Source organism: Lolium rigidum, chromosome 1 (assembly GCF_022539505.1).
Source record: "Lolium rigidum isolate FL_2022 chromosome 1, APGP_CSIRO_Lrig_0.1, whole genome shotgun sequence".
NCBI lineage: Eukaryota > Viridiplantae > Streptophyta > Magnoliopsida > Poales > Poaceae > Lolium > Lolium rigidum.
Window position 1 is genome coordinate 65538858 of NC_061508.1, and position 23782 is coordinate 65562639.

Genomic DNA, 23782 nt, shown 5'->3' on the forward strand with positions numbered 1-23782 from the left:
TCCCCAAATCCTCTCTCGCCGGCTATTGTTCAGGCAGCCTGTTCATCCCCAAATTCTCTCTCGCCGGTGATTTCTTGGCAGCAGCCCGTTTCTATCCGCTCTCGAGACTCCCACGGGCTCTCATGTTCCTCAATTGGATAGAGGCCAATTCCTCACAGTTCCGACCCGTCCGCATATGCAATCTTGGCTCTTGTCTCTCACTGCCATTGGTCCATCAGCTCATGTGATTGCTTGGTGATGGTTGCAATTTCGAGCGTATATAAATCGGAAGAAATCGCTATAAAAGGTCGATGTGGGACTATTCAACAGAGAATATCAATAAACCTCTCTGTTATGTTCTTAGGCCGGGAACCACCCTAGTTAATTAAGCCCAGATCTGACAGCCAAGTCGAGGCCCACGAACGCTCCCTGGTCTGCGGCCACGCATCGGCAGCGTCAAACCCACGGCCTCGGCCAGCATGCTCCCGTATTGCTCCACTCCAAGCTCGACACCGTGGATGGTGGCCATGGTCCGGAATATCTCCTTGGTGATGCCCAGGAACCCGCCGCCCGCGTGGCGCACGCGTTGAGGACGCAGATTAAGGTGTGACCTCGTGGGGGCGCACCCCTCGGTCCTGCATCCGGCCGAACAGGCCGACAACCTCCCTGCAGCGGCCGTGGTCCGACAGACCGGATATCATGGCCATGTAGGCGAACACGTCCTGCTCGCGCTCCGGCATGGCCGCGAACACCTGCGTCGCCGCCTCCGGGCTCCCACACTTGGCGTACATGTCCACCAGCGCGGTGGCCACCACCACGTCCATCCCGCTCCTCTTGAGAGAAGCGACGAGTGCGTGCACCCAACGACCCTGCTCCAGCGCCCCGAGCGCGCAGCACGCGGCCAGCGCGCCGACGACGGCCGCCCTTTTAGGCCGCACGCAGGCTCTGAGCATCGCTCTCCAGGCGACGGGTGTCCTGCGGGGCATTCCGTCGAACAGGGCGCGCGCTTCGTCCAGCTGCCCGGCCCTGGCGTAGGCGGTGAGGAGCGAGGTCAAGCAGCAGGCGTCCCTGCTGCAGGCGTCATCTAAGGCGCGGCGCGTGGAGGCGAGGTGGCTGCGGGCGACGTAGGCGTGGATGAGGCCCTTTTGAGACGTAGAGGTGCGCGTCCCATCCGAGCGCGACGGCGAGCGCGTGCAGCGAGCAGACCAGCCGCCGCTTGGAAGAGGGAGGAGCAGGGGTGCAGCGACGACAGTGAGAAGGAAGGAAAAGGTGTAGTTGCTGGGTAGGAAGGCCGGGAGGATGCGGCGGAGGCGCGGGAAGAGCGTGAGTGCGCGGGGAGAGTAGAAGGCCTTGGAGAAGAATGTTGGGCAGAAAGCGGTTGGCGAGGTGGGTTGAGGAGGTGAGCAGGTGGGCGTGGAGTTGCCGGAGTTGCGTGGCGGTCAGTAACGGCCGACGGGTGCAAGAGCAGCTGCATGCTGCAGCCACGCGACATGGCGAGCCGCCCGCAGGAGCAGCAAAGACTTTGCGCGCGTGGTGGATAGGGAGGTCGGCTCCGAGCGTGCTAGTCCACTTCGACGGGACGCGGCTCATGCTCCCATCCCGCCTTCCCGAGCAGGCGGAGCTCAGCTCGCCGGCGACACACGCCTTAGCTCCCTTACAGACGCGCGCTGCCGCGTGGACCAACAGGCTTGCCTAGCGAAACGTTATAAACTGAACCGGTACGGTACGGTGGCAATTGACTGTATTATGCGATTTGGTGGGAGGGCAAAACGGTCCAAAAAAAGCGTTGACGAAACTTTTTGGCAGAAATCTTAGCTCCTTTATTATTAGGTATAGATTTCTGCTAAAACAAAAAAGCACACTCAAAAATGAAAGAAGAAAAGAAAAGAGAAAAAAAGCTCACGCTCACCGCACGTGAGTGGCCTCAACCTTCCTTCCCTGCCAGCAGCCTTCCTCCTCCGATCTGCACGACAACTCCAACTTTCCATCATTAAACTAAGCTCGCAATCAATCGCAGCCGCAGCTCGCTAAACCCACTCCGATCACACCACTCTCTGCTCCTTCCTTCCCACCCACGCAGCTGGGGCTCGCTCGATTCCCACTCCCACCAAACCCGAGATCCAAATCCGCCGCTGCGGATGACGGAGGCGCCGCTGCTCCCGCCGCCGGCAGCGGCGAGCTCACCGGCCGCCTCCGCGCTGCTGCGGGCCAGGCGGCGGCGCAGGCCGTGGCGCCGCCCGCGCGGTCTGCTCTGCTGGGGGGCCCTTGTCGCCTTCTTCTTCCTCATGAACTGGTGGATGTTCTCCCGCCTCCAGGACCCCGCCGCGCGCCCGCGCTTCCGCCTCCGCCGCCACCCGCCGTCCCCGGCCAACTCGTCGCTCTCCACTCTGGTAAATGCCACTGCTTCGTGGCCTTGCGGGCGTGAAAGCTTAAACTTGTTGCTCGTCTCCGCAATCTGGCTTTGGTACAAGAGTTGTTTTAGGCGGTGGACGGATTTTAGTCTGTTGCAGTGCTACCTAGTAATTCATATGCTTTGAAATCAAAGTTCTTTTCGTCAATAGAAACTTTGTAATTTTATATCGACTGTGACAAGCTTACAGTAATGTGCTTTAGGAGTACTGAGCCCTGAAATGTGCCCTCTTAAGGTCATCAGAGTTTCTGGGGAAGGATGAGAGCGTTTCCGGAAATGTTTCCGCCATGCCAGAAAAATTCAAATCTTTATTCAATCCACACATTGACAAGGAATAAAAAAAAATCATGCTGTCAACAGAATCTATGCGCTACTTATTCAAAGCCAATTTTGAATTAGACACTTTCCATAACATGATTTGCCTTTCTTACTATCATTGTGTTGTCGAATTCGGATTTGAATCAATTTATTTACATGTTATTGTAGATGCATGCTGTATTAATGTCGATTTTTTCCCAACTGTTTTTAACGACCTTTAGAAGAACTTTCTGGGATTTTGGAGTATAGGGAGTACTCTAATGCCTGGAGTTTTCAGTTACTGGCATAGATTTGTATTTTAAGATAATGTCATTCTGGAAGGACATATAAGGTACATCTTGTTTGAGGGAATAAAACTTTTTTTTGTAAAGAAGATAAATATGTACTCTGTTGGATATAGTACCGCATCTCTGAGGAATGACTTTTACTGCTCTAATGTTTCAAGGAAGAGGTGCGTGCTGCTGACAAAGGGAAGAGGCCTCATAAGGTCATGCTCACCCGCCTGCTTGCTTTAGCAGCCCATGCATTGGCAGAGGTAGTGTTCATAAATGCAAATGTCTGTTATTTGCATCTTCACAAAAGCTTGTTGTTTGTAATGTATAATGTTAATTACCTAGGCAGAGAGTAGGCCGGAACCCAAAGACTTGTGGAAAGAGCCGATAAATGCTACTTTGTGGAGACCTTGCTCTGACCAAAGGGATTCAGAAGTATCAGGTAGAATCAGTTTGTCAGTTAAGCTTCACTGTTGTTGTTTTACAATTACACACACTAGTATCGATTTTCTGTATTTACACCCATTTTTTATTGTTCTGTTGTTTTATTATACCTCCTTTTTGATAATTGCAGAGGGAGTCAATGGTTACATCATCATCAGTGCAAATGGCGGAATAAACCAGCAAAGGGTAGCGGTGAGTAGCTTTGACTAATGTGTAACATCAGGTGTGTTATATTTATTCCTTGATGCTTCTTTGTACTATCAGGAGAAGATTATGTTCTTTTTTCTGTTCCTTGATGAAAGCATGGTCATTTATTTAAATTCTAACATTCTCTGGTTGATTCATTAGATGAATAATGACAATCAGTATCATACTACCGTCATTCAGTTCAGAGGCTCATATATTTAATTCATATATTTTCCAGCTAAGTAATCAGTTATGATTTATGACCTAGGTTCTGTACTTATATTTTTTTTATAAAAAAGGTTTTACATAAATACTATGTCAGAGCTTGTCCAAGGATGGCAAACATTCTTATTGGCATAAATCCCAAATCCAAGGCTTTTAATTGACAGTGATTTGGGGCAAGAGGATTCAAATGCTAATACTAGAACATGTTTGTATCTTATGTGATTTGGAACGACGCTGGCATAGTTTAATCAAATTTCTTGAAGTGAATTGCAGATGAAGTTTAGATATTTTTGAATTGCTATTCAAACTTATTTCATTAATTTAATTGCATTTCATTTTATCTTTTAACAGATCTGTAATGCTGTTACTGTTTCCCGATTGCTCAATGCAACTCTTGTCATTCCCAAATTCTTGTATAGTAATGTTTGGCTGGACAAAAGGTATATATCTTGGTCTTGTGTGTTGATAGATTGTTCAGTGATTGAATAATTCTATTATGTCCTAAAATGACAAATTAAATTCAATATCTTAGCCAGTTTGGAGATATATATCAGGAGGATTATTTTATCAAATATTTGAAATCTGATATTCGGATTGTGAAGGAGCTTCCTTTGGAGTTGCAATCATTAGACTTGGAGGCGATCGGTAGCCTTGTAAGTAATCTAAATTTTGGTGGAAGGTCTAGAAAGGTGGAAAAAGGGTTTTGGTACTCATCTTTTATTGCCCAACTCTCTTATTCTTCTGCAGGTCAATGATACAGATGTCATGAAAGAGGCAAAGCCAAGTATATATGTAAAAAAGATACTACCAATTTTACTGAAGAACAGAGTTGTCCACTTTGTGGGATTTGGTAATCGTTTATCTTTTGACCCAATACCTTTTGAACTTCAGGTATTTCCATTTTCTATTGGTTGCTTCTATTTACCTGTAAAGCCACGTGCATGTGAAATTCTTTGACTTATCTTCAAACTTTGTTACTCTAGCTTGCATATATACCGGTAGTGGGCAGTGTATTATGACAAGACGCATACCACCTACTTGAGCTATGATATGAGTTGAAACTTGAAACTCATGTGTGGACTGAGATATTATAAAGAAGCTATAACTATTCCTGTCAAAAAGAAGAAGAAGCTATAACTATGTTGTTCGCTAGGTTTCTTGTTGCTCTGTTGCCGATTTAGCTACATATACAAGAAACATCTATAATGCATTAGAATTTCACTATGTTGCTAAGAAAATAATAATTCAAAAGCATGTTCTGACTATGTATGCTTACTGTTTTACAGAGACTGCGATGCAGATGTAACTTCCATGCTCTTCGGTTCGTACATAAAATACAGGAAACTGGTGCATTACTTGTAAAGAGACTGCATGGTCACATGCCCCATTTGTCACCTTTGGAAGATAATCTCTTAGGTCACTTTGCTAGTAAATCCATCCCCGCTGGGAACAGGAATGAGTCCTCCAAATATCTTGCTGTTCATCTCAGATTTGAGATTGATATGGTTGCATACTCATTGTGTTACTTTGGTGGTGGTAAAGACGAGGAAGAGGAACTAGAGATGTACCGTCAAATCCACTTTCCTGCACTGACTGAACTTAAGAAGGCAACAAAGTATGTTTTCCATCCAGTTTTTTTTTCATGCTCCTTGGGTATTCATGACTGTGAAATGGACAGATGTTCTATGCCAAACCAATAGGCCATCCAATCAAATTTATTGTTCATTTTAGAAAAAGTATTTATTTCTGAAAGTCCAACTGCTCTTTCAGGTTGCCCTCAGCTGCTTTCTTGCGATCTGAAGGCAAATGCCCCCTTGCACCTGAAGAGGCTGTGCTTATGCTTGCTGCTATTGGTTTCAAGCGCCGCACTAGTATATACATTGCAGGTGCTGAAATTTATGGTGGGAGGCATAGGCTGGCCGCCATAAGTCGTCTGTATCCTGCTTTAGTAACTAAAGAAACACTTCTCTCTCCATCGGAGCTTGAACCGTTCAGGAACTTCTCATCGCAGGTAACTCTTATAAGATATTTATTTTGATTCTGTATAGGTAGAAAAGAAGCAAATACATTGTTGTCAGACATGAATATGAATTATATATTAGTAAACATGCTTGTTGAAGTTGTCAAATTCAGATGGGTACGAACTACAGAACATCATGAGAAAAAAAGTGTTTCTTATATTTACCCTACTATTTGATAAAACTGAATACAAGATTGAATGCGCAACACTAGACATGCTCTAATTTTATGTGCTCCGCTCTGAAGGTGACTCATGTGGGCACGAAAGTATTTGAGAGAATAGCCACAATACCATTAGTCAAAACCAAACTTGCCAAAATAGCACCGGAAAAACCACACTTGCCAAAATACCACACAGTTTCGGTTTCTTGTGCCAAAATACCATTATGCACTAACTCAGACAAACACCCACAAAAAAAGACTTACATGCCCTTGCCTCTTCAGACATGGTCAGCAGCAACAATTTCAGCACCAGATCGTGTATTCCAGAAGCATTTGGACAACATCAGTTCAATAACATTGAGCACCATTTGACATCTATTTCTACACTGAAATCGTCCATCAATTCACGCTGAAACACACAAACAGCAAAATCTGAATTTTCTGGGTGCAGTCTACGAATAACAGTACTCTGTAACCTAAGAGGGTAAGAGAAGGCTGAGAAGAAGCAATACCGTAGAGGATGCAGCAAAGGAGCGTCGGGCAGAGCTGGGAGGGGCGGGGAGAATCGCGCGCTGGACGAGCACGGCAGGGCGCGGCGGAGGGCGCCTTTCCTCGCGTTGCCTGCAGGTCGCCTTGCCGTGCCCTGCGTCAGGCTTAGCCACGACGGGATCGTGGGCCAAGAAGGAGAGAACTGGCAGTGGCGCTAGGCTGCAGCGGTCGGGCACAGGAGTGGAGCTGAGTGAGGGATTCCGAGGGGAGAGAGCCACGGCCGGCGCTGGGATTGAGCTGCCAGGCGCGCTGCCATGGTCGGCCGTGAGAAGGAGACTGGAGAATTTTGGTCTGGTCCGGTCGGCCATGAGAAGGAGCTGATCTTTTTTTGCTTGGTCTAGATGAGGGTAATTTGGGCATTCCAAATAAACTGACAACTACCACTCAGTTTGACTAACGTAATAACTTTGACAACTCACGGTAGTGGCATTGTGGCATCAAAAACCTAAACGGCAGTGGTATTTTGGCAAGTGTGGTTTTTCCGGTGCTATTTTGACAAGTTCGGTTTTGACTAATGGTATTGTGTCTATTCTCTCAAAGTATTTTGTTATGTACTTATATTTATTTATTGTCAGCTCCGTTCTAAGATGACTCATTTGAGAAACACAAGTTCCAAGTTTGAACTAGTAGAGTAGCATACGGGACAAGGAAATATCAGAATTTGTGTTATACTTCCTCCGTTCCAAAATGTAAGCCTGTTTAGAAAGTTAATTTTTTTTAGAAAGCTAAATTAGCTTTCTAAACAGGCTTACATTTTGGAATGAAGGTAATATTTGAGAAATTCTGATTTTACTTCACAGAATAATTTCAATTTTGCTCTTGCCATTTGCAGTTGGCAGCTCTGGACTTTATTGCATGTGCATCAGCCGATGCATTTGCTATGACTGACCCAGGCAGCCAGTTTTCTTCTCTCGTTCAAGGATACCGTATGTACTATGGTGGTGGGGACCTTCCTACAATAAGACCAAACAAGCGGCGCCTAGCCAGCATACTTGTGAAGAACGCCACAATACAGTGGAAGGAATTTGAAACTAGAGTAAAGAAACTCATACAACAAACTAAGCAAGTCCATGAGAGGCCAGTTGCAAGAAGCGTATTTAGACATCCACGTTGTCCAGAGTGTATGTGCAGATCAGATAGTTGAAATCTTTTCATAGTTTCTTGTGCCTACAGCAGTATTATGCAGCTAAAGCTTATTTTTGGTGCTTTGGCTGATACACATGGCTTGCCCCGGAAGTACTGTCGGAATCAACTTAGGAAATGGGGTGGCTGAGTTCTCACTTGAGATGAACAACAACTGTGCATTCATTAGCCGATCGCCCTTGTCAGCTTGATATCATCTTGGATTTGGATTCTCTGGCAGATTTTTGCCTCCTGTGTGATGGGAGTAGATCAAGAACTAAAATTTTGCAGCCAAACTACGGTGTTTTTTCCAAGAAAATGCAAAGGTCCTTTGCGTGATAGGTCTCAGTAGGGAAAACCATTGCGGCTGAAAGTGCATTACCTGTATCTGACCAAAGGAAAACCAACTACATTATTTCTGCTATGACTTCAGGGTTAATCTACCATTTGACAAGTCAGGCTTCTAGCTTTCTGCATTGGGGTTGCCATATCTATTGTGGTTTCGGCTGCCATGTGGTGAATCATATTCTGAAATGTCAACTTGATGCAATTTTGCTCACATTCTTCCTCAGATGAGTAGTGCTGTGTTATAGGAGCCGAGTACATACTTTGTAAATTGTAACTTTTGTACCAAAGAACAAACTTACAATTACAACGAGGGCAAGGCTATCCTTTTTGTGTGTGTATGAATGTTGTATCATCCAAAGGCAGACTTGCAGAGTTATGAGTCATGCTTGTTTCTCTTTTAGAATTTCCTTAACTGATGTTGGTGGCAAAAATACTGTTGAAATTTCTGACCATTCTATCCGATCTACTTACCAGCCATTATTCTTCTTTTTCTAACTTGTACATCTGCATCTCCAATTTGGTATGTTCAACGATTGTCTGAATTGCTGCAGCCTAGCAGAATCCGCCCCTTGATGCATACTACTTTGTGATTTCCATCTAGCTAAGGGTGCATTTGGTTTTGTTGCATTCTGAAAACGTAGCAGAACTTAGCATTTGGTCCTCAGGAATCTTAACAGACACAATCAAATCCAAGTCAAACCACATGAAATGGTACAATTAGACTGCTATTATGCTGCTAAAGTCTTCGATCTTGTACTTAGCGCGTAAAGATTCTTAAAGGGGGTCAAGTGAATGTTTTTCTGGGGTGCATTCTTTTGAACCAAAGGGACGAATAGTGGCATGAAATGAAACAGTCAATCATCTTATAAATAGTAGAAATTCATATCTCAGCAGTTGATCTCTCTATTATTGGCAATCAATTTCTCGTTGGAGGGAGGTGTTGAGCGGGAGATGGAAAATAATTTTATAAGACCTAATCCACAAATTTGAGACCTGGTCCACAAGTTTATCCCGGTAGACCAACTCTACAAAGAAAAACGTAGGATTTTTTACTTCCTCTGTCTTGGGAAAGTTGTCCAAAATTTGTCAGATTCGAATGTACCTAGACACTAAAGCATCTATATATATCTAAATTTTGATAAACAAATTCGATGGAACGGTGGGAGTATTTTGGATCTAAATTGCCACACATGCCACGCGTCAATGGCTGAAGGTGGTCCATAAAGATAAATGGGAGATAAATTCATGGACCAGGTCCTGTAAAATTAATTTCCGCTGGACATCCAGGCGAACAAATTCCAGCGAAGTACTCAGTAGAAATTCATATCTGAGCAGTAGATCTCTCTCTTATTCGCAATCAATTTTTCATTTTTTTTGTTTCAGGAAGTGTGGGTTGCATCTGGGTTCAAAATTTGTGTGCGCCCGGTCGTTAGGGCATCTCCAGCGACGCGACGCAAATCAGTGTCCGCGAGCATCCGTTTGTGTCGCGCGGCGGACGCGAAAAAGACCGTTTTCGCGCGTCCGTTTGCGCGTGGGGGTGCCTCCAGCGGCCCGAAGCATTTCCGCGTCGGCATGAAATATGAAGTTTGAAAACAACAAAATAAAGAGATTCAACTAAGTTATAGTCCTTATTACATCTAAATTTTAAAAAGTCTACATGAAAATAAGATGGTATTCCTCTAGGCATGGTCTTCATGGCCAGTCAATGCCCACTGAGCCGTTTGCGCACATTCTCGTCAGTGATTTCAACATTCATATGCAGATAGTTCTTCCAAGATAAAACCCGAGGGAGTGGCACAACTAGCTCACCTTGAAAGTCCCAGTGGTTCTCATTGCGGCCATTAGGACGCTCGTTCTCAACTATCATGTTGTGCATGATCACGCAGCATGTCATCACCTCATGCATGGTCTTCAGCGACCAAGTTCTTGCCAGGTGATGGACAATTGCCCACCGAGCTTGGAGCACACCAAATCCGCACTCCACATCTTTCCTGCAAGCCTCTTGCATCTTGGCAGACCTCCTCGTCTTCTCGGAGTTTGGATTACAGACAGTTTTCACCAGTGTGTCCCAGTCAGGGTAGATGCCATCAGCAAGATAATATGGCTTGTCATATTCATTTCCATTGATCTCATAGCTCACCTGGGGAGTTTTGCCTTGCATGAGCCAGTTGAAAACGGGTGATTGGTGCAACACATTGATGTCATTGTTGGAACCGGCCATGCCAAAGAATGAATGCCAAATCCATAAATCTTGAGATATGACAACTTCAAGAATGACAGTACGTCCCTCCGCATACCCGCTGTACTGACCCTGCCATCCAAATGGACAGTTCTTCCACTCTCAGTGCATGCAATCTATGCTGCCAATCATTCCTGGGAACCCTCTAGACTCGTTGATAGACAACAACCGCCTTGTATCCGAACACGGCAATCACGGCTCGGTAAAACCGGTACATGGACTCAAGGCAGGTCAAGGCAGGTGCTATCACCCATTCGAAGATACTCATCGAATATATCAGCAGCCATTCCATATGATAGCATGCGAATAGCGACGGAGCGTTTTTGGTAGGAGGTGAAGCCTAACACACCTGTTGCATCGGGCCTTCATTGGAAGTACGGGTCGTAGTCTCTGACGCCCCGAAGAATGACCAAGAATAGCTCCCTTGACATCCTGTACCGGCACCGGAACATTTTTTCCTTAACACCGGATCGGTGAGGTGAAAGTAGTCCTTGTGGAGTCGGAGCTGCCCTTGCACTCTGTTGCGCGGCAGGTTTTTTGAGCGGCCCTTGACAGAGTCCGGGTGCACCGGCCCCTCATTTGAAGTGAACTCGTGGATCATGGAGGCCGCATTAGTTGCCAATGTCTGCGTCGACTTATCGGACTCCTCGTCGGAACAGGATTCAACGACCTCGGCGTGGAACTTCTGCAACATCTGTCACATGTCCATCTGCGTGGGTACGAACCGTGGATCAATGGCCGCGCACAATAGCGCCGGAAACAGGAGAACAAACCTACCGGCGCAATTGACCGAACAGGTCGTGGGCGGCGCGGAAGGGCGGCGCAACCGGCAACGTTTGGCCCCAAAACAGCCGGCAGGTTCGCGCCCGAACCAATCCCGAGTACGATCCTGCTTTCCCGCGCGGCGACAACCGAGCCGGACGGCGAGTACTGCGGCCCCGCGGCGGGACGTCGGCGGCTGGGGTTGGGGTGGTGGCGTCACACTAGGGCAGCGAAGAGGGGAAAAGAAGCAAATCGAAGCGGTCGATTTCGCTGTCCCTGACTTGCAGGACCGGGTAGGAAAAAAATGACGCTCGGCGCGACCGCGCAGCGTCTACAGAGATACAAACCGTCGATTTGTATATTTAAACTAGGTTTGTGTCGATGCGGACGGCCCAATCACTATGCGTCGCCCCGCTGGAGGAGACCCAGACGCATTTTCAGTCACGGCAGACGTAAACGATGGCTCAGCATCCGTTTACATCGCGCCCGCTGGAGATGCCCTTAAACCTATGTGCCGGTCCGGCCAAGGGATGCACAAAGTCGAGTAGTCGACCATAGGATATGTACGAATTTCGACCATTGGAGAATCCACTACTACTACTACTAGCACAAGGTCAAAATATTCGGCGAAATTTATTCCCTCAATCAAAAAGAAAAGATTCAGCGAAATTTAAGCAGATCACGCCGTCGCTACGGAGCCGACGAGACGACGACTCCCACGTTGAAACCGCATTGAAGCCAGGGAGGAGATCGGGGCCAACAGATTCCATCGCCACCCCCGATGGAGGTGGCGTCGCTGTACCGGCGGGTGCTGCCGTCGCCGCCGGCGGTGGAGTTCGCGTCGGCGGAGGGGAAGCGCCTCTTCGCGGAGGCGATGCAGGGCGGGACCATGGAGGGCTTCTTCAACCTCATCTCCTACTTCCAGACGCAGTCGGAGCCGGCCTTCTGCGGCCTCGCCTCCCTCTCCGTCGTCCTCAACGCGCTCGCCATCGACCCCGGCCGCACCTGGAAGGGGCCCTGGCGCTGGTTCGACGAGTCCATGCTCGACTGCTGCGAGCCCCTCACCAAGGTCAAGGCCGAGGGCATCACCTTCGGCAAGGTCGCCTGCCTCGCGCACTGCGCCGGCGCAAGGGTCCAGTCCTTCCGCGCAGACCAGACCACCATCCACGACTTCCGCGCGCACCTCAGGCGATGCGCGTCCTCGCAGGACTGCCACCTCATCTCATCCTACCACAGGAGGCCCTTCCAGCAGGTAGTAGTGTACCTGAATTATTATTATCTCCCTTCAGCAATTCATTCCCCCAAATCCCCTAATACACCGGATTAACACTGGTTGATGCAGACTGGTACTGGCCATTTCTCACCCATCGGGGGTTATCACGCCGGCCAAGACATGGCGCTCATCTTGGATGTCGCGCGATTCAAGTACCCTCCTCATTGGGTTCCACTGCCGCTGCTCTGGGAAGCCATGAACACCACTGATGAAGCTACTGGACTTCTCAGAGGGTACATTCCCTTCTAAATACTAGTCTCTATAAGATGCTGTTGAATGTACTAGTTAAGATTGCTAGTAGTATCTTGTCACCTCGTACCTCTTGGATTAAGCAACTGCATTTGGGCACTACTATTCATGTTTGATTTTCATGTATTTTTGTGTGGCAGTTAAGTTTGCAACATGCCCTGTGAACTGAAATTCCATTTATTAGGCTATAGAGAATTGTTACTGCAGCGAGCTTCTCGATTTATCCACTTGCAGTTGTTCAGTTCTTTTCATTTTTGCCTTCCTAGTTGGCTCAAAATGCAAAAAGATCTTTGTGTTTCATCTCATTTCATTGAAAAGGTAGACAGAGTTTGCTCTAGCTCCGCTACTTGACGTGCCTGCTCATTTTGGTTGTGATGTATTCTTATTACTAGTTTAGATGAATGATAGGACAATTGTAATTCTTATTTCTACCATGTATGTGTGTTGTTTCCGTTTTATTCCTTCCACTTTAAGATGATGGTTTCTTCATATTTGCTAGGTTCATGCTTGTCTCAAGGCACACTTCATCTCCTTCATTGCTCTACACAGTGGTAAATATGCCAATGCTTTGATGTACCAAATGCAAGTGGACACATTCAGCATTTTCTATTTTCTCATTGCTTCCAATTTTCTGCAGAGTTGTGGGGATGAAAGTTGGAAAAGCATGGCGAAGTATTGTGTGGAGGATGTGCCCAATCTTTTGAAGGATGAGAGTCTAAATGATGTTGCAACACTTCTGTCCCACCTAGTGGAATCTCTTCCGGCCAATGCTGGAGATTTGATCAAATGGGTTATTGAAGTTAGGAGAAAAGAGGAAGGTGAATCGTCCTTGAGCAAAGAGGAGAAAGAAAGGCTTGCTCTCAAGGTAAGTTCCTTTTTTGTTTTGCTTTTCTTGTCCTGATTTACCATTTCCCACTTTCATAACACACAATATGATCTGTTCGTTTACAGGAAAAAGTACTACAGCAAGTACGTGATACTAAGCTTTTTAATGTAGTCCATGAGCTGCAGTATCCCAAGGGACCATGTTCTAGTTGCTCATCTTCAAGTGATGAAGATTCCCTCTCCCAGATTGCAGCCAATGTGTGCTGTCAAGGAGCTGCATTCCTATCTGGTAACCTTGTTTCTAGATATGGATTCTGCTGCCGAGAAACATGTATCAAATGTGTAGAAGCAAATGGTGATGGGCTAAAGACTGTTATCTCAGGCACCGTGGTATCTGATGGGAGTGAGCAGGGTGTTGATTTGCTTTTACCAACATCCCCATCAAAAACAAGCTTATGCAATTCAAACTTGAAAAACAAGGTTGTCAAATATCCATCAGGCGCAGATGTTCTAACTGTCCTACTGCTGGTTTTACATCCGAACACATGGTTTGGCATAAAAGATGAAGGAGTGAAAGCTGAATTTCAGAATCTTGTTTCAACTGATAACCTTCCAGATCTTCTTAAGCGGGAGGTGCGTTGATTCAGTCCAAGTATCTTATATATCTATTTACCGTTGCTCTTTAGCAACATGTTTTTGTGTAAACCAGATTCTTCTTCTTTTTTTCTTATGCAAATCTTATTAAGCTTTGTGCTAAATGGATCATTATCCTGTAAATACATACTATGAAACCTGCCATAGGTATCCGAAACCACCACTACAAACCACAAACAAATAGAAAGCACCAAGGGGAACAACAACAGAATGGGATTTTTTTTTCCAATTAATGATATTTTGTAAACCTCTTTACATCATTGAAGTTAATATTAGGTACTCCCTATATAAGGTGTAGTAGTCTGGGATAATGCAGGTTTTGACACTGCTGAATGTGTTAGTCTAGGATAATGCAGGTTTTGACACTGCTGAATGTGTTAGTCTAGGATAATGCAGGTTTTGACACTGTTGAACTGGGGTTATCGTAGGCACTGATAGTCTGCTACATGAGTCTCACAGCTTGCACACCCTATTCTAAGTTCCTTTTGTTTTCCTGATATGGACTTTGGTTTTCAGTGTATCTTTGTTGATGTCTTTTATGTAAATTTATCTCGCCACATTTTGCACTTTGAGCCTGCTGATTTTTACAGATGCAGGAATTTGTCGACATGCCTTCATATAAGATGTACATTCTAATTATATCACTTCTACATATAAAATTCAAGAATGACTTGTGAATCCAAATGTTATGGCAACATACATGAATTTCACCTTTCCGGAAGAATATATGTATGGACATAGGTTATTATCAGCCAGTTACTGTCTTATTGGTCCTTTATGCATTTTTCTCGTCAAAGTGTGTGTTTCACTGGTGATTTATGAGCATCGGCTTCAAGGTTTCACCGTGTTGAAACACCTCTTTTCATACCGGTACAGCTGTACCATCAATTCAATTTTCCAGACAAATAAACCCAAAGAAGACTGCAATTTTGTAGCCATCTTTGTACATGTTCCCCGTCCTGGGATAGGCCTTCATTCCATGGGACAGTTCCATTCATGCCATTAAAGAAAATAAAAAGAACAGCTCATTTATCATGTAATGTTGCTTCCTCTTTTAACACGTGAATGCCAAAAGCCTCTTTCAACTAGACTCTCTTTCTTGTTGACAGATACTGCATCTAAGGCGACAGATCCATTATTTGACGGGCTGCAAAGGAGAGGAGGCATGTCAAGTGCCCATGCCACCATCTCCTTAGCAATGATGGGTCACGATCAACTCACTGACTACAAGAGAAGCCTTCATAGAGAGTTAGAGACCACGCTGGCCTGCTATCTCAATGGATGTCGAAGGAAGTACACGATTCAGTGAACAAACTTACTTCCCAAGGCAGCAAGGCATTCTAATGTTCAAATAATAACCAGACTACTGGAGCCATACTGATGGCTGGCAATTGCTTGGTTATAGGTCTATTTCAGTTCCTTGTATATGCAGTTTTTTTTTTGCTTTTACATAGTATTTTCCTCGGAGTATGCAATTGTTTGGTTTTAAAACTATTAGCTCCAAGATTTCACTGAAGCTAGTAAGCAACATTTTTTGGCCTTTATGAATTCTGGAATGGCTTGCAAGACAATTCTGTCAGTGCTTTTGTGCAATACTGTTCGATTTTCAAGTAGGAAACTGAAAAAAAACTGATTAAGCGAAGAATTGGAAAGTGGCATTCGCGGGAGTAGACCCTGAATATTGCCCTCATCCTGACATCATGCACCAGGGCCAATCTGTTCATTCATTCTCACAGCGCTTGTGCTGGTTTGGCTTTACGCAACACATGCTTCAGAGTTCAGAAATTCAGACTATGCTTATTTTTCTTGGCAGCTTACTATGCTTGGTTGGTATCCAACCGTCAAACCAAAGCTAACATGGATATAGTAGTGCTGGTTAAATGATATTGTTGATTGTCACTCAGTCTCCCACTACCTGGTCTACTTGCCGTGCAAGCACTTCTTGATCCCAGCTTATCTTGTAGAGGTAGCATATCAGAAACCTGATGCATATAAGAATGTTGTTGGAACCAATTGCCATGCAGCAGTTAGCAGCTCTTATTAATGCACTGGCATAACAAATTCTGGAGTGCAGCTACTTGTTGACCAAGGCAAAGAAATCGTCAGGTGCTGCCTTTTTTTTGACATGTCAGGTGCTGCCTTGTGGAAGGGGTATCGAGATGAATCGACTTTTTTTCGCACTGGTCAGGAGGAAACGACTTGTTATTTACTTGCTTCCCAAGAAGTTGGTCCATGAGCGATCCACTTACTCTGTACTTCTATTTTAGTACGTAGTAATAATGTTTTAGTAGTTGAATACAAACAGTTGACCCTCCTTCTAGAGAGCACATTCACGTACTCATTTGAGAAAAGCACACAGTTATTCATCTGAAAATTCTTGAACCATGAAGGCTCCATTTTTTTCTCATAATCTCCGATATTTTCTTGAACAAATAGCTCCGATATTTTCGATACTCTATTCTGGCATGAAACCCTTAATTCTGAAATTTCATTTTCAAAATTTTGAAATGCTGTGCGTCAAAACATTACTCAAAAGTTCTTATCTGGAAACTTGGAATCTTATGGAAGCTATATACAAAACAATTACATTAATGAAATTTCAGTTCATAATTGTATTACTCCATCCGAACCAAACTAATTGATGTCGCTGAGAAGTACATTTGTACTTGGACCGAGCAGGAATAATTTTCACTTATCTCCTTCCTGGAGATGATTTTGAACTTCAAATATCAAATATTTCAATATCACCTTCCTAACAAACCATTTTTGGGATATTTTATTTGAAAACTTTGGAATGATTGTTGTTCCTAGCAGGTCGTCGGGTCCTTTCTAAAAGTGAAAATCATTTAGAGCATCTCTACTCCCCGAATAGAGCTATTCTGGCGCCGAACTGGAAATGGGCTTCTAGCTGCTCAACGACATGGCCCAATAAAGTGCCCCACCTCCCACGGCGGTCCATACCCATAGGGTCGCAGACGAGAGACTCCTCTCCTGCCCACCACCGTTTTGATGGGTAGGCGCCGCCATCACCGCCGGCGGCGGCGGTAACGACGGCCAAGATCGATGCGAGGGAGGGGGCTTAGGGTTCGATAGGGGGGGGGGGGGCTCTGGAGTCGCCCAGGAGGGAGGCGACCTCGGAGGATCCGATGCACTTCATGATGTGCTTTTGTTTCGTGACTGAATAATCTAGGATAAATATTTATGGCCGGAGAGGGAGTATATGTTTACTCTGTCGGACCCAAAACGAGGTTCATCTACTCTCCAACCCATAATAAGTGTCGAAAATTTAATTTAAATTTGAAGCTGGGACACTTCTTATGGATCATAATAGGACACAGTACCCTCCACGTCACTACTTATGCACGGCCGCGCGTACAAAAAGACCTCGCCGCCTCCGACCTTTCCGCAAACCGCTGCTACACACCAGCTGCTCGACCAATTGCTCCGCGCCTGAACAAGGCCACTACACCCGCCGCCGCCGATGAGCTTTCTCGCGGGGCGCCTCGCCGCTCAGGAGGGCGCCTACTTCCTCCAGGAGTCCAAGCTCGCCGCCGGCCGCCTCGCGCAGAAGCTCCCCGCATCCAAGCTTGAGCCCCGGCCGGCGTCCCCGCCGCCGCCGTCGCCCGACGTGCTCCCCGAGATCCTCCGCCACTCGATTCCCATCAGGCCGACGCCGCCTCCGTCCGACCCCTCGCTCTATGGGTCCACCCGCTGGGCCCTCCCACCGGGCGGCGCCGAGGCTGTCGGCGTGTCCCCCGACGTGCTCAACCCGCTCAGCTCGTACGTCTCGCTGCCGCAGGCCACCTTCGGCCCCAAAAGGTGCGGCTCTCGTCCCTTCAGTTTTGGCCCCAATTTTTGCGCTCACACACAGTATGTGTTGAATTGGGGAAAGAATATACGATCACTCATGCTGGATACTCCGTAACACACTTGAATCCCATTCTTAGAAGATTGGTGGAGGCTTGTATAGTAGGACTACTTCTATTTAAGGGAAATTCTATTGAATATTTAAAGTTGCTAGTAGCGTTCCCCATGGTCTCGGAACCTCAGCTAGTCAGCTATACCGTGAGGCGACTAGTTTATGCTGTAAAACATAAATTGGTTATGCATTTTCATTTATTTTATGTTTTTTTTTGTTGTGGATTTGTTTACAGATGGCAACTTCCAAATGAACAGACTTACTTCTCGTCATCAACCGCCAATGAGCGCCGGCGTGATATGCATCCTCCTCCCATGGACCCTGAGAAGTTGAAGGCTGTAATTGCTGGATACTCTCAGGGTACGTATGTTTGCCAGAATATTTTTGATGTTGTGTTGGTAAAGATATGTGTCCTCACCTTTTCATTGATGCAGTTGGAAAAGCGTTTCTTGCTGGGACTATATTGGTGTTTGGAGGAGCGACAGCTGTGCTGCTGTACACGGCGAATAAACTACAGTTGCATTCAGTAAGTCATGCAATAATGTACTTCCTATCTTCAAGAAAAAGGAAAATATTCTGTATCAGATTTGTTAATAGAAAATATAGGTGGTTGGCTAGTGCATGCTCTTCACCCATTTTGTTTGAGATCTATGATTTGTATCAAAGCTCTACAATTTCGTTGGTTTTCCTCTTATCGGATTTTCATTGATTAGCTAAAATAAAGGTCTTAGTTTGCTGTTATGCTGTTCATAATGTTTCAGCATTCTTAATTTAGAAATTAAACACAATATTTTAGCTCTTGGTATAGTTTTCATGGCTATTACCCTTGTTTGTTCCCTTGCCTCATCTTTGTTTTCATTCTGGCCATGTATGGTAAAAAATTGTTGCATTACTTGCTTGCGAGTTTTCACCTTGCAACACAAAAAAAAAGTTTTGAGTGATCAAGGTGCTTAGATCAGCTGGGAGAACCTTGAGAATGTCAACGGGTTCTTCAGTTCAGTTATAGCTGTGAGATCAGAAATTTTTCAATACAAAGAATCCCAATCCGATGATGCAGCAACTTGTTAAGTCTTCAATCCACGTTCCCATGGAATATACTACTGAAGATCCCACTATTTTCGTGTATAGATTTTCTTCACAAATAAGTTCACCAATAAATTCAAATGTTTTTGTTCACTTTGCTTCATCTCATTCAAGTTTCAAGCAATCAGGATAACAAGGCATCCAATTAAGGATGGGAAGGTTTTGAGATGATTCAGTATGATAGTATGACAGTACCAACTTGAAATATGAGGCATTAGATTCCAGTGACCGTACTTCTGTAAATCAAATGAGGGATCATAGTGGGTTTAACATGGTAAAGAACCAACTTGTCTATTGAGATGTTGGTACAAATAAAATATTTTTGGACAAACTGATTTTAACATCATAAACTTTAAGTAGGAGTATTTGGTATGAGGATCCTTGATACACATGAGTTAAAAAAGGATCCTTGATAAAAACAATGATTAGGACAAGAGATAAATTTGAAATATCTGACATACAAACAGCCAAACATGCTCTCCGAAATAACATTGATCTCTCCTTTCAGATAGAAGATGTCAGAGCTAAAGGAAAAGATGCAGCGCAACCACACGCTGATATGATTAAAGAACAAATAGCTCCACTAAGGAAATGGGTAAGAGAATTTCAGAACCCTTCTTGTATTTCTGGCTATTGTACTTGTCCTCTTGACTTTGGGTTGATCCGATTGTACTTCAGTCTGGTTTCTTCTGATTGGTGTAGCAAATTTGACGCATTTCCACATTCTGAAACTGTAGGCTGAAGACACATCCCGAAAATGGCATTACGAAGGCGAGTCCAAGGAGAAGTCTGTCCTTGTAAGAGAGCTTTCCAGAGCACTTGGTGCTAAGACGCGGCCGAATTGATCGATACTGACGGCTGGTTGTTGTTGTAACCTGTAAGTCCAGTATTATAAAGCTCCTCAATTGCTTTACGCTTTTACCTTGTAAATATGTGTAAGACTACAATGTACATATGTTACCCCCTATGCTAAAATAAATCAGAGTCCATTTTGATCTTGGAAGTCTCTAGCTGTATGGCCGAATCTGTGTTTGTCATAACTGGAGCCCTTAGAAATTATACTGTGAGCGGCCAGGCCGGCCACTTAGAAATTACTCCGGCTGGTGATTCTATACACGCACGGTGATGTACTCCTCTGTGGCATTTACTCACTGCATATATGACTTTTTTGGGGCGAGCCCATTTTGTAATCCTATACGGTGATGTATATATCACATTGTGTTGTGCACGAAGAACCCTCCACCGGTGAGATAGCTGCGCTGAGGGAGTTCAAGATCTCAGATGACTGGTTATGTAGTCTCCTGGTATGTTGTGAAGGATGCATGTCCGGTGCCCGCTTGCCACGGCCGGTGTCTGTTTGTCTCGGCACCAGTGGGCAGCGAGGCACGACCATGTCTACCTAATACTGTTGGCGTTGTGTTTTTCGAAGCATGAGGCTGGCGGCAGAAGGTGAAAATGTCTGCAGAGATTTTTAGTTTTGCTTAGAAAAATGGAGAAAAGCATTCAGAATCACCAAGTACGTGGAATTACAAATATTGACTTCAGAACAACACTGGCTGCAAATCAAGCACCACCACTGCAGAAGCAAAGTAGGCCGGCTTCCCCGGAACCCTCTTCTTCTTCAAGTTGCAAAATCATCTTCTTCTGAGTGGTGACGCAATGAACTCTTCTTGCAGAGCACACCCATGGATCACACCTAGATTTTCTTCAAGGTTAGGACGATGACGTTAAACTTGGTCTTCTCATTCTCGAGGTGCCCGTCGACGCGGCGTGTGTACTCCTGGAACAGCATGTCGACCATGGCTTCTCCGAAATGGCTTGTAACCAGGGACTCCATCACTGATCTGATGCACTTAGCGGCATTGACGCTGCTGGAGGCGCGGTCAAGCACACCATCACCTTCTGAATCATCTTGAGGATCCCAGTTTTGCTCAAACAGTTCGATATGAGCCATGTCAAACATGCTACTTTCCTTCAATGATGCCAGTCACTTCACCAACCGATGGCCCATAGACTGGTAAATTGAAGGAGCTTAGCTTTTCCTTCTCCACAAGGCCCTATATATTATTATTATGACCAAACTATTTAAATTCACTTGACAGTTGTTTTTCCTCTCAAATTTAATTTCTTTCACAAAAATCAAGTGAACTGAAACATTAATCTTGCTAACTAGGAATTCATGTTGATATACTTTACTCTTATTTACCTTGATGACAAGAGATTGCAGTGACTCTGAAAGCAAGCCAAAGATATGGTTGAGATCTCCACTGTATACATCCTCATTCTTCCTCCCAAGAAATATATTAGTACCATTTGCCCACCAAACACAAGTTCTTCATGACGAAGCCTCAGGAATAGAGAGAAATCCTTCCTAAATTGCTCTTGGAATAGCTTTACTACCAACGGTGATGTATTGACTATTGTTGGTGATGTACATGTTTTCTTCATTTAGGTACACTTCTCTTTTGCCCTCATGACCGTCCGGCACCTATTTATATATATAACATTACACTAGTATCACAAGTATGCTCTGAACATAGCTACGAACGATCTTTAATTCCATATTCTCTCCGATTGAGTATTTAGAAAGTCCCAGATATACCACTAAAATGTTGGAAATATAAGCAAATTATCATATGATTTAATCCGAACTAATACTTGACAAATCATGACTATAGAAATAGCAGATGAACTAATTATGTAAATCAACAGAGTAAATGAACAAATAGTATCTAGACAAGATAATCCTATCGTATCTACTCCAAACAACAGTACTAAAAACGGTAGCAGGATTTGAAACGAGAAGGACAAGTATATGTACCTTCCAGCGTTGACCGCCGCAGCAGCAGCAACAGCGATGTTGGCAGCAGCAGCAGCAGCATCGGCGTTGTTGTCGCCCATGTTGAGATTGCCGAAGAGGTTGTCGATGTCCAGGAACAAGTTATCGTTCGGGAACTCGTCGTCGGACGATGTCGTGTTGCCAGTAGTCGCGTGTAAGCGCTCCCCAAAAACCTGATTGCCCCTCACCCGTACATGTCTACGAGAGGCGGGGTTCCGGAGGCCTACTTGTCCCGCCGCTCGGTGCACGCCGAAGGACGGGATGAGGAATACGAAGGCGGCGGTGCAATGTACTGGAAGGAGGCGGTCGCATATGGTGTCTCATACAGGCTAGGGTTCACCTTCGCGCTTATATAGTGCGGTTTGGGAAGGTCGTGGGGCGCATCCCACGTTCGAGTCCACGATCCAGAAAAACCGGAATGAAACGGCTGCGTTAACACGATCGTTAATGACTCGTAATTAATCACACAATTAGTTTCCCGAACAGCAAAAAGATAAGCTCGGCTCGGGGAGATTCCCTCAACCCGCGGCGCGTCGTGACGTGTCATGACGAGGCGAGGCGGGCGGCGGAGGAGGAAGAGTGCGCGATGGCTCGTTGCCGGCGACGAAGTCGGCGAACTTGCCCGACAGCCTGTGGATGCCGAGTGGGTCGCCCTTGAGGACGACGACGAACTCGAACATCACTTCCTGCTCCTCATGCAGGTCTGACGATGAAGACGACCAGCCATGGCGTCGATTCTTGAGATGGTGGCGGCTAGGGTTGGGGAGATATGTGCTAGGGTTTGTGTGTGACGATGAGAGAGCGCCCTTTTTATAGGCCGGAGGGTGGTAGGGGAGCGGTGGCGCTCATTAACGCTGGCACGCAGAGCTAGGCGCGACGCTTCACTTCGCCTCTACGGGAACTGCACTATCGCTGCGCGCCAATAACTTCCGTCGCGCGGTAGGCGACGGTTAGGTTAAACTTGAATGTGTCGCTGACGCATCAGCCCCGCCACTTTCTGCCTCACTTTTCATTGTGTCGGACGTGTCTGGAGCGTCCCCTGTGTAGTGGAGACGGGCTCGGGGCGCCGGACATAGTATTGGGCCACGCCGGACGGAAAGGGCCTTTGAGGCATCCGACTGAGAACGATTTTTAGTCCGGCGCGCCCCAAATCCCTGTAGGGACGCCGCTAGAGATGCTCTATAACACTGTGTTTGGTTGCGTAGAATCTGGGCTCGGAATTAAATTGGACTAAGATAAATCCTAGATAGAAATGAATTGACTTCTAATTCAATTCCGTTGTTTTAATGTGTATGGAAACTGCTGTCAGAATTAAATCAAAAGGGTGTAACCAATTCCAAATCTTGTTTCGATGTACAAACTATGGAATTTGACGTTTTGTTAAATTTGTCTATTTAAATTTGTGTTTAATGTTGAGTTTATGTCTACACCTAGCTAGCGCACACAAAATAATTTTCTAGGTTTGTTTAGGTAAAAAGGAAAGCAAATAATAAAAAAAAAAATCTCCATTGCCTCCACGATTTGGAGAGACAGGGGAGCCGGTGAGGCCGCCGTTGACCGCCATTCCCTACCACCGCTCACCGCCATGCCTCCTACCGCCGCTCACCGCCGAGCCCCTACCTCCGTCAGCCGCCGTTCCCGCTGCCGCCGCCGGCCTGTGAGGACGACGCCATGGAGAGGCTCGGAGGAGGGCAGACATGGGGAGTGGTCAGCGCCGTCGGAGAGGCTCGGGCGAGGGAAGATATGGGGGAGAGGACGACACGATAGAGAGTCTGGGAGGATGTATTTTTGACTTGAACTTGATCCTTTCTAGAAGGAAGTGACGCGCTGACGTCATCGTTGCTCCTTTGACTCCCGGAGCGAAAATGGTTTGCATAGGCCCACGTCACTCGTTACGCATTGCCG

At 45.7% G+C, this 23782-nt stretch overlaps 3 protein-coding genes and 1 pseudogene across 4 annotated transcripts; 3 read left to right on the forward strand and 1 right to left on the reverse strand.

Annotated features, from left to right (window-relative positions):
* Positions 1-2117: 2117 nt before the first annotated feature.
* LOC124685442 (O-fucosyltransferase 15-like) lies at positions 2118-8407 on the forward strand. The gene is made up of 10 exons (XM_047219794.1): positions 2118-2369; positions 3153-3242; positions 3325-3421; positions 3554-3615; positions 4186-4274; positions 4367-4487; positions 4582-4725; positions 5121-5449; positions 5605-5845; positions 7397-8407. Exons 1-10 carry the CDS (start codon positions 2118-2120, stop codon positions 7706-7708), a joined length of 1737 nt encoding a protein of 578 aa, XP_047075750.1. The 3' UTR covers positions 7709-8407.
* A 3409-nt stretch (positions 8408-11816) lies between these two features.
* Positions 11817-15607, forward strand: LOC124685443 (glutathione gamma-glutamylcysteinyltransferase 1). 2 transcript variants are annotated; one of them, XM_047219796.1, is made up of 7 exons: positions 11817-12287; positions 12378-12541; positions 13057-13108; positions 13195-13422; positions 13509-13671; positions 13765-14015; positions 15146-15607. In XM_047219796.1, the coding sequence occupies exons 1-7, from the start codon at positions 11817-11819 to the stop codon at positions 15230-15232; spliced, it is 1416 nt and encodes a 471-aa protein (XP_047075752.1). In that variant the 3' UTR covers positions 15233-15607. The 2 variants fall into 2 exon arrangements, with proteins under 2 accessions (XP_047075752.1, XP_047075751.1); XM_047219795.1 differs by having other exon boundaries at positions 13509-14015.
* A 1873-nt stretch (positions 15608-17480) lies between these two features.
* On the forward strand, positions 17481-20036 carry LOC124685444. Its single transcript, XM_047219798.1, has 5 exons — positions 17481-17855; positions 18191-18315; positions 18390-18481; positions 19547-19633; positions 19776-20036. The coding sequence occupies exons 1-5, from the start codon at positions 17518-17520 to the stop codon at positions 19881-19883; spliced, it is 750 nt and encodes a 249-aa protein (XP_047075754.1). The 5' UTR covers positions 17481-17517; the 3' UTR covers positions 19884-20036.
* A 680-nt stretch (positions 20037-20716) lies between these two features.
* On the reverse strand, positions 20717-23441 carry LOC124646485 (annotated as a pseudogene).
* Between the last annotated feature and the right edge of the window lie 341 nt (positions 23442-23782).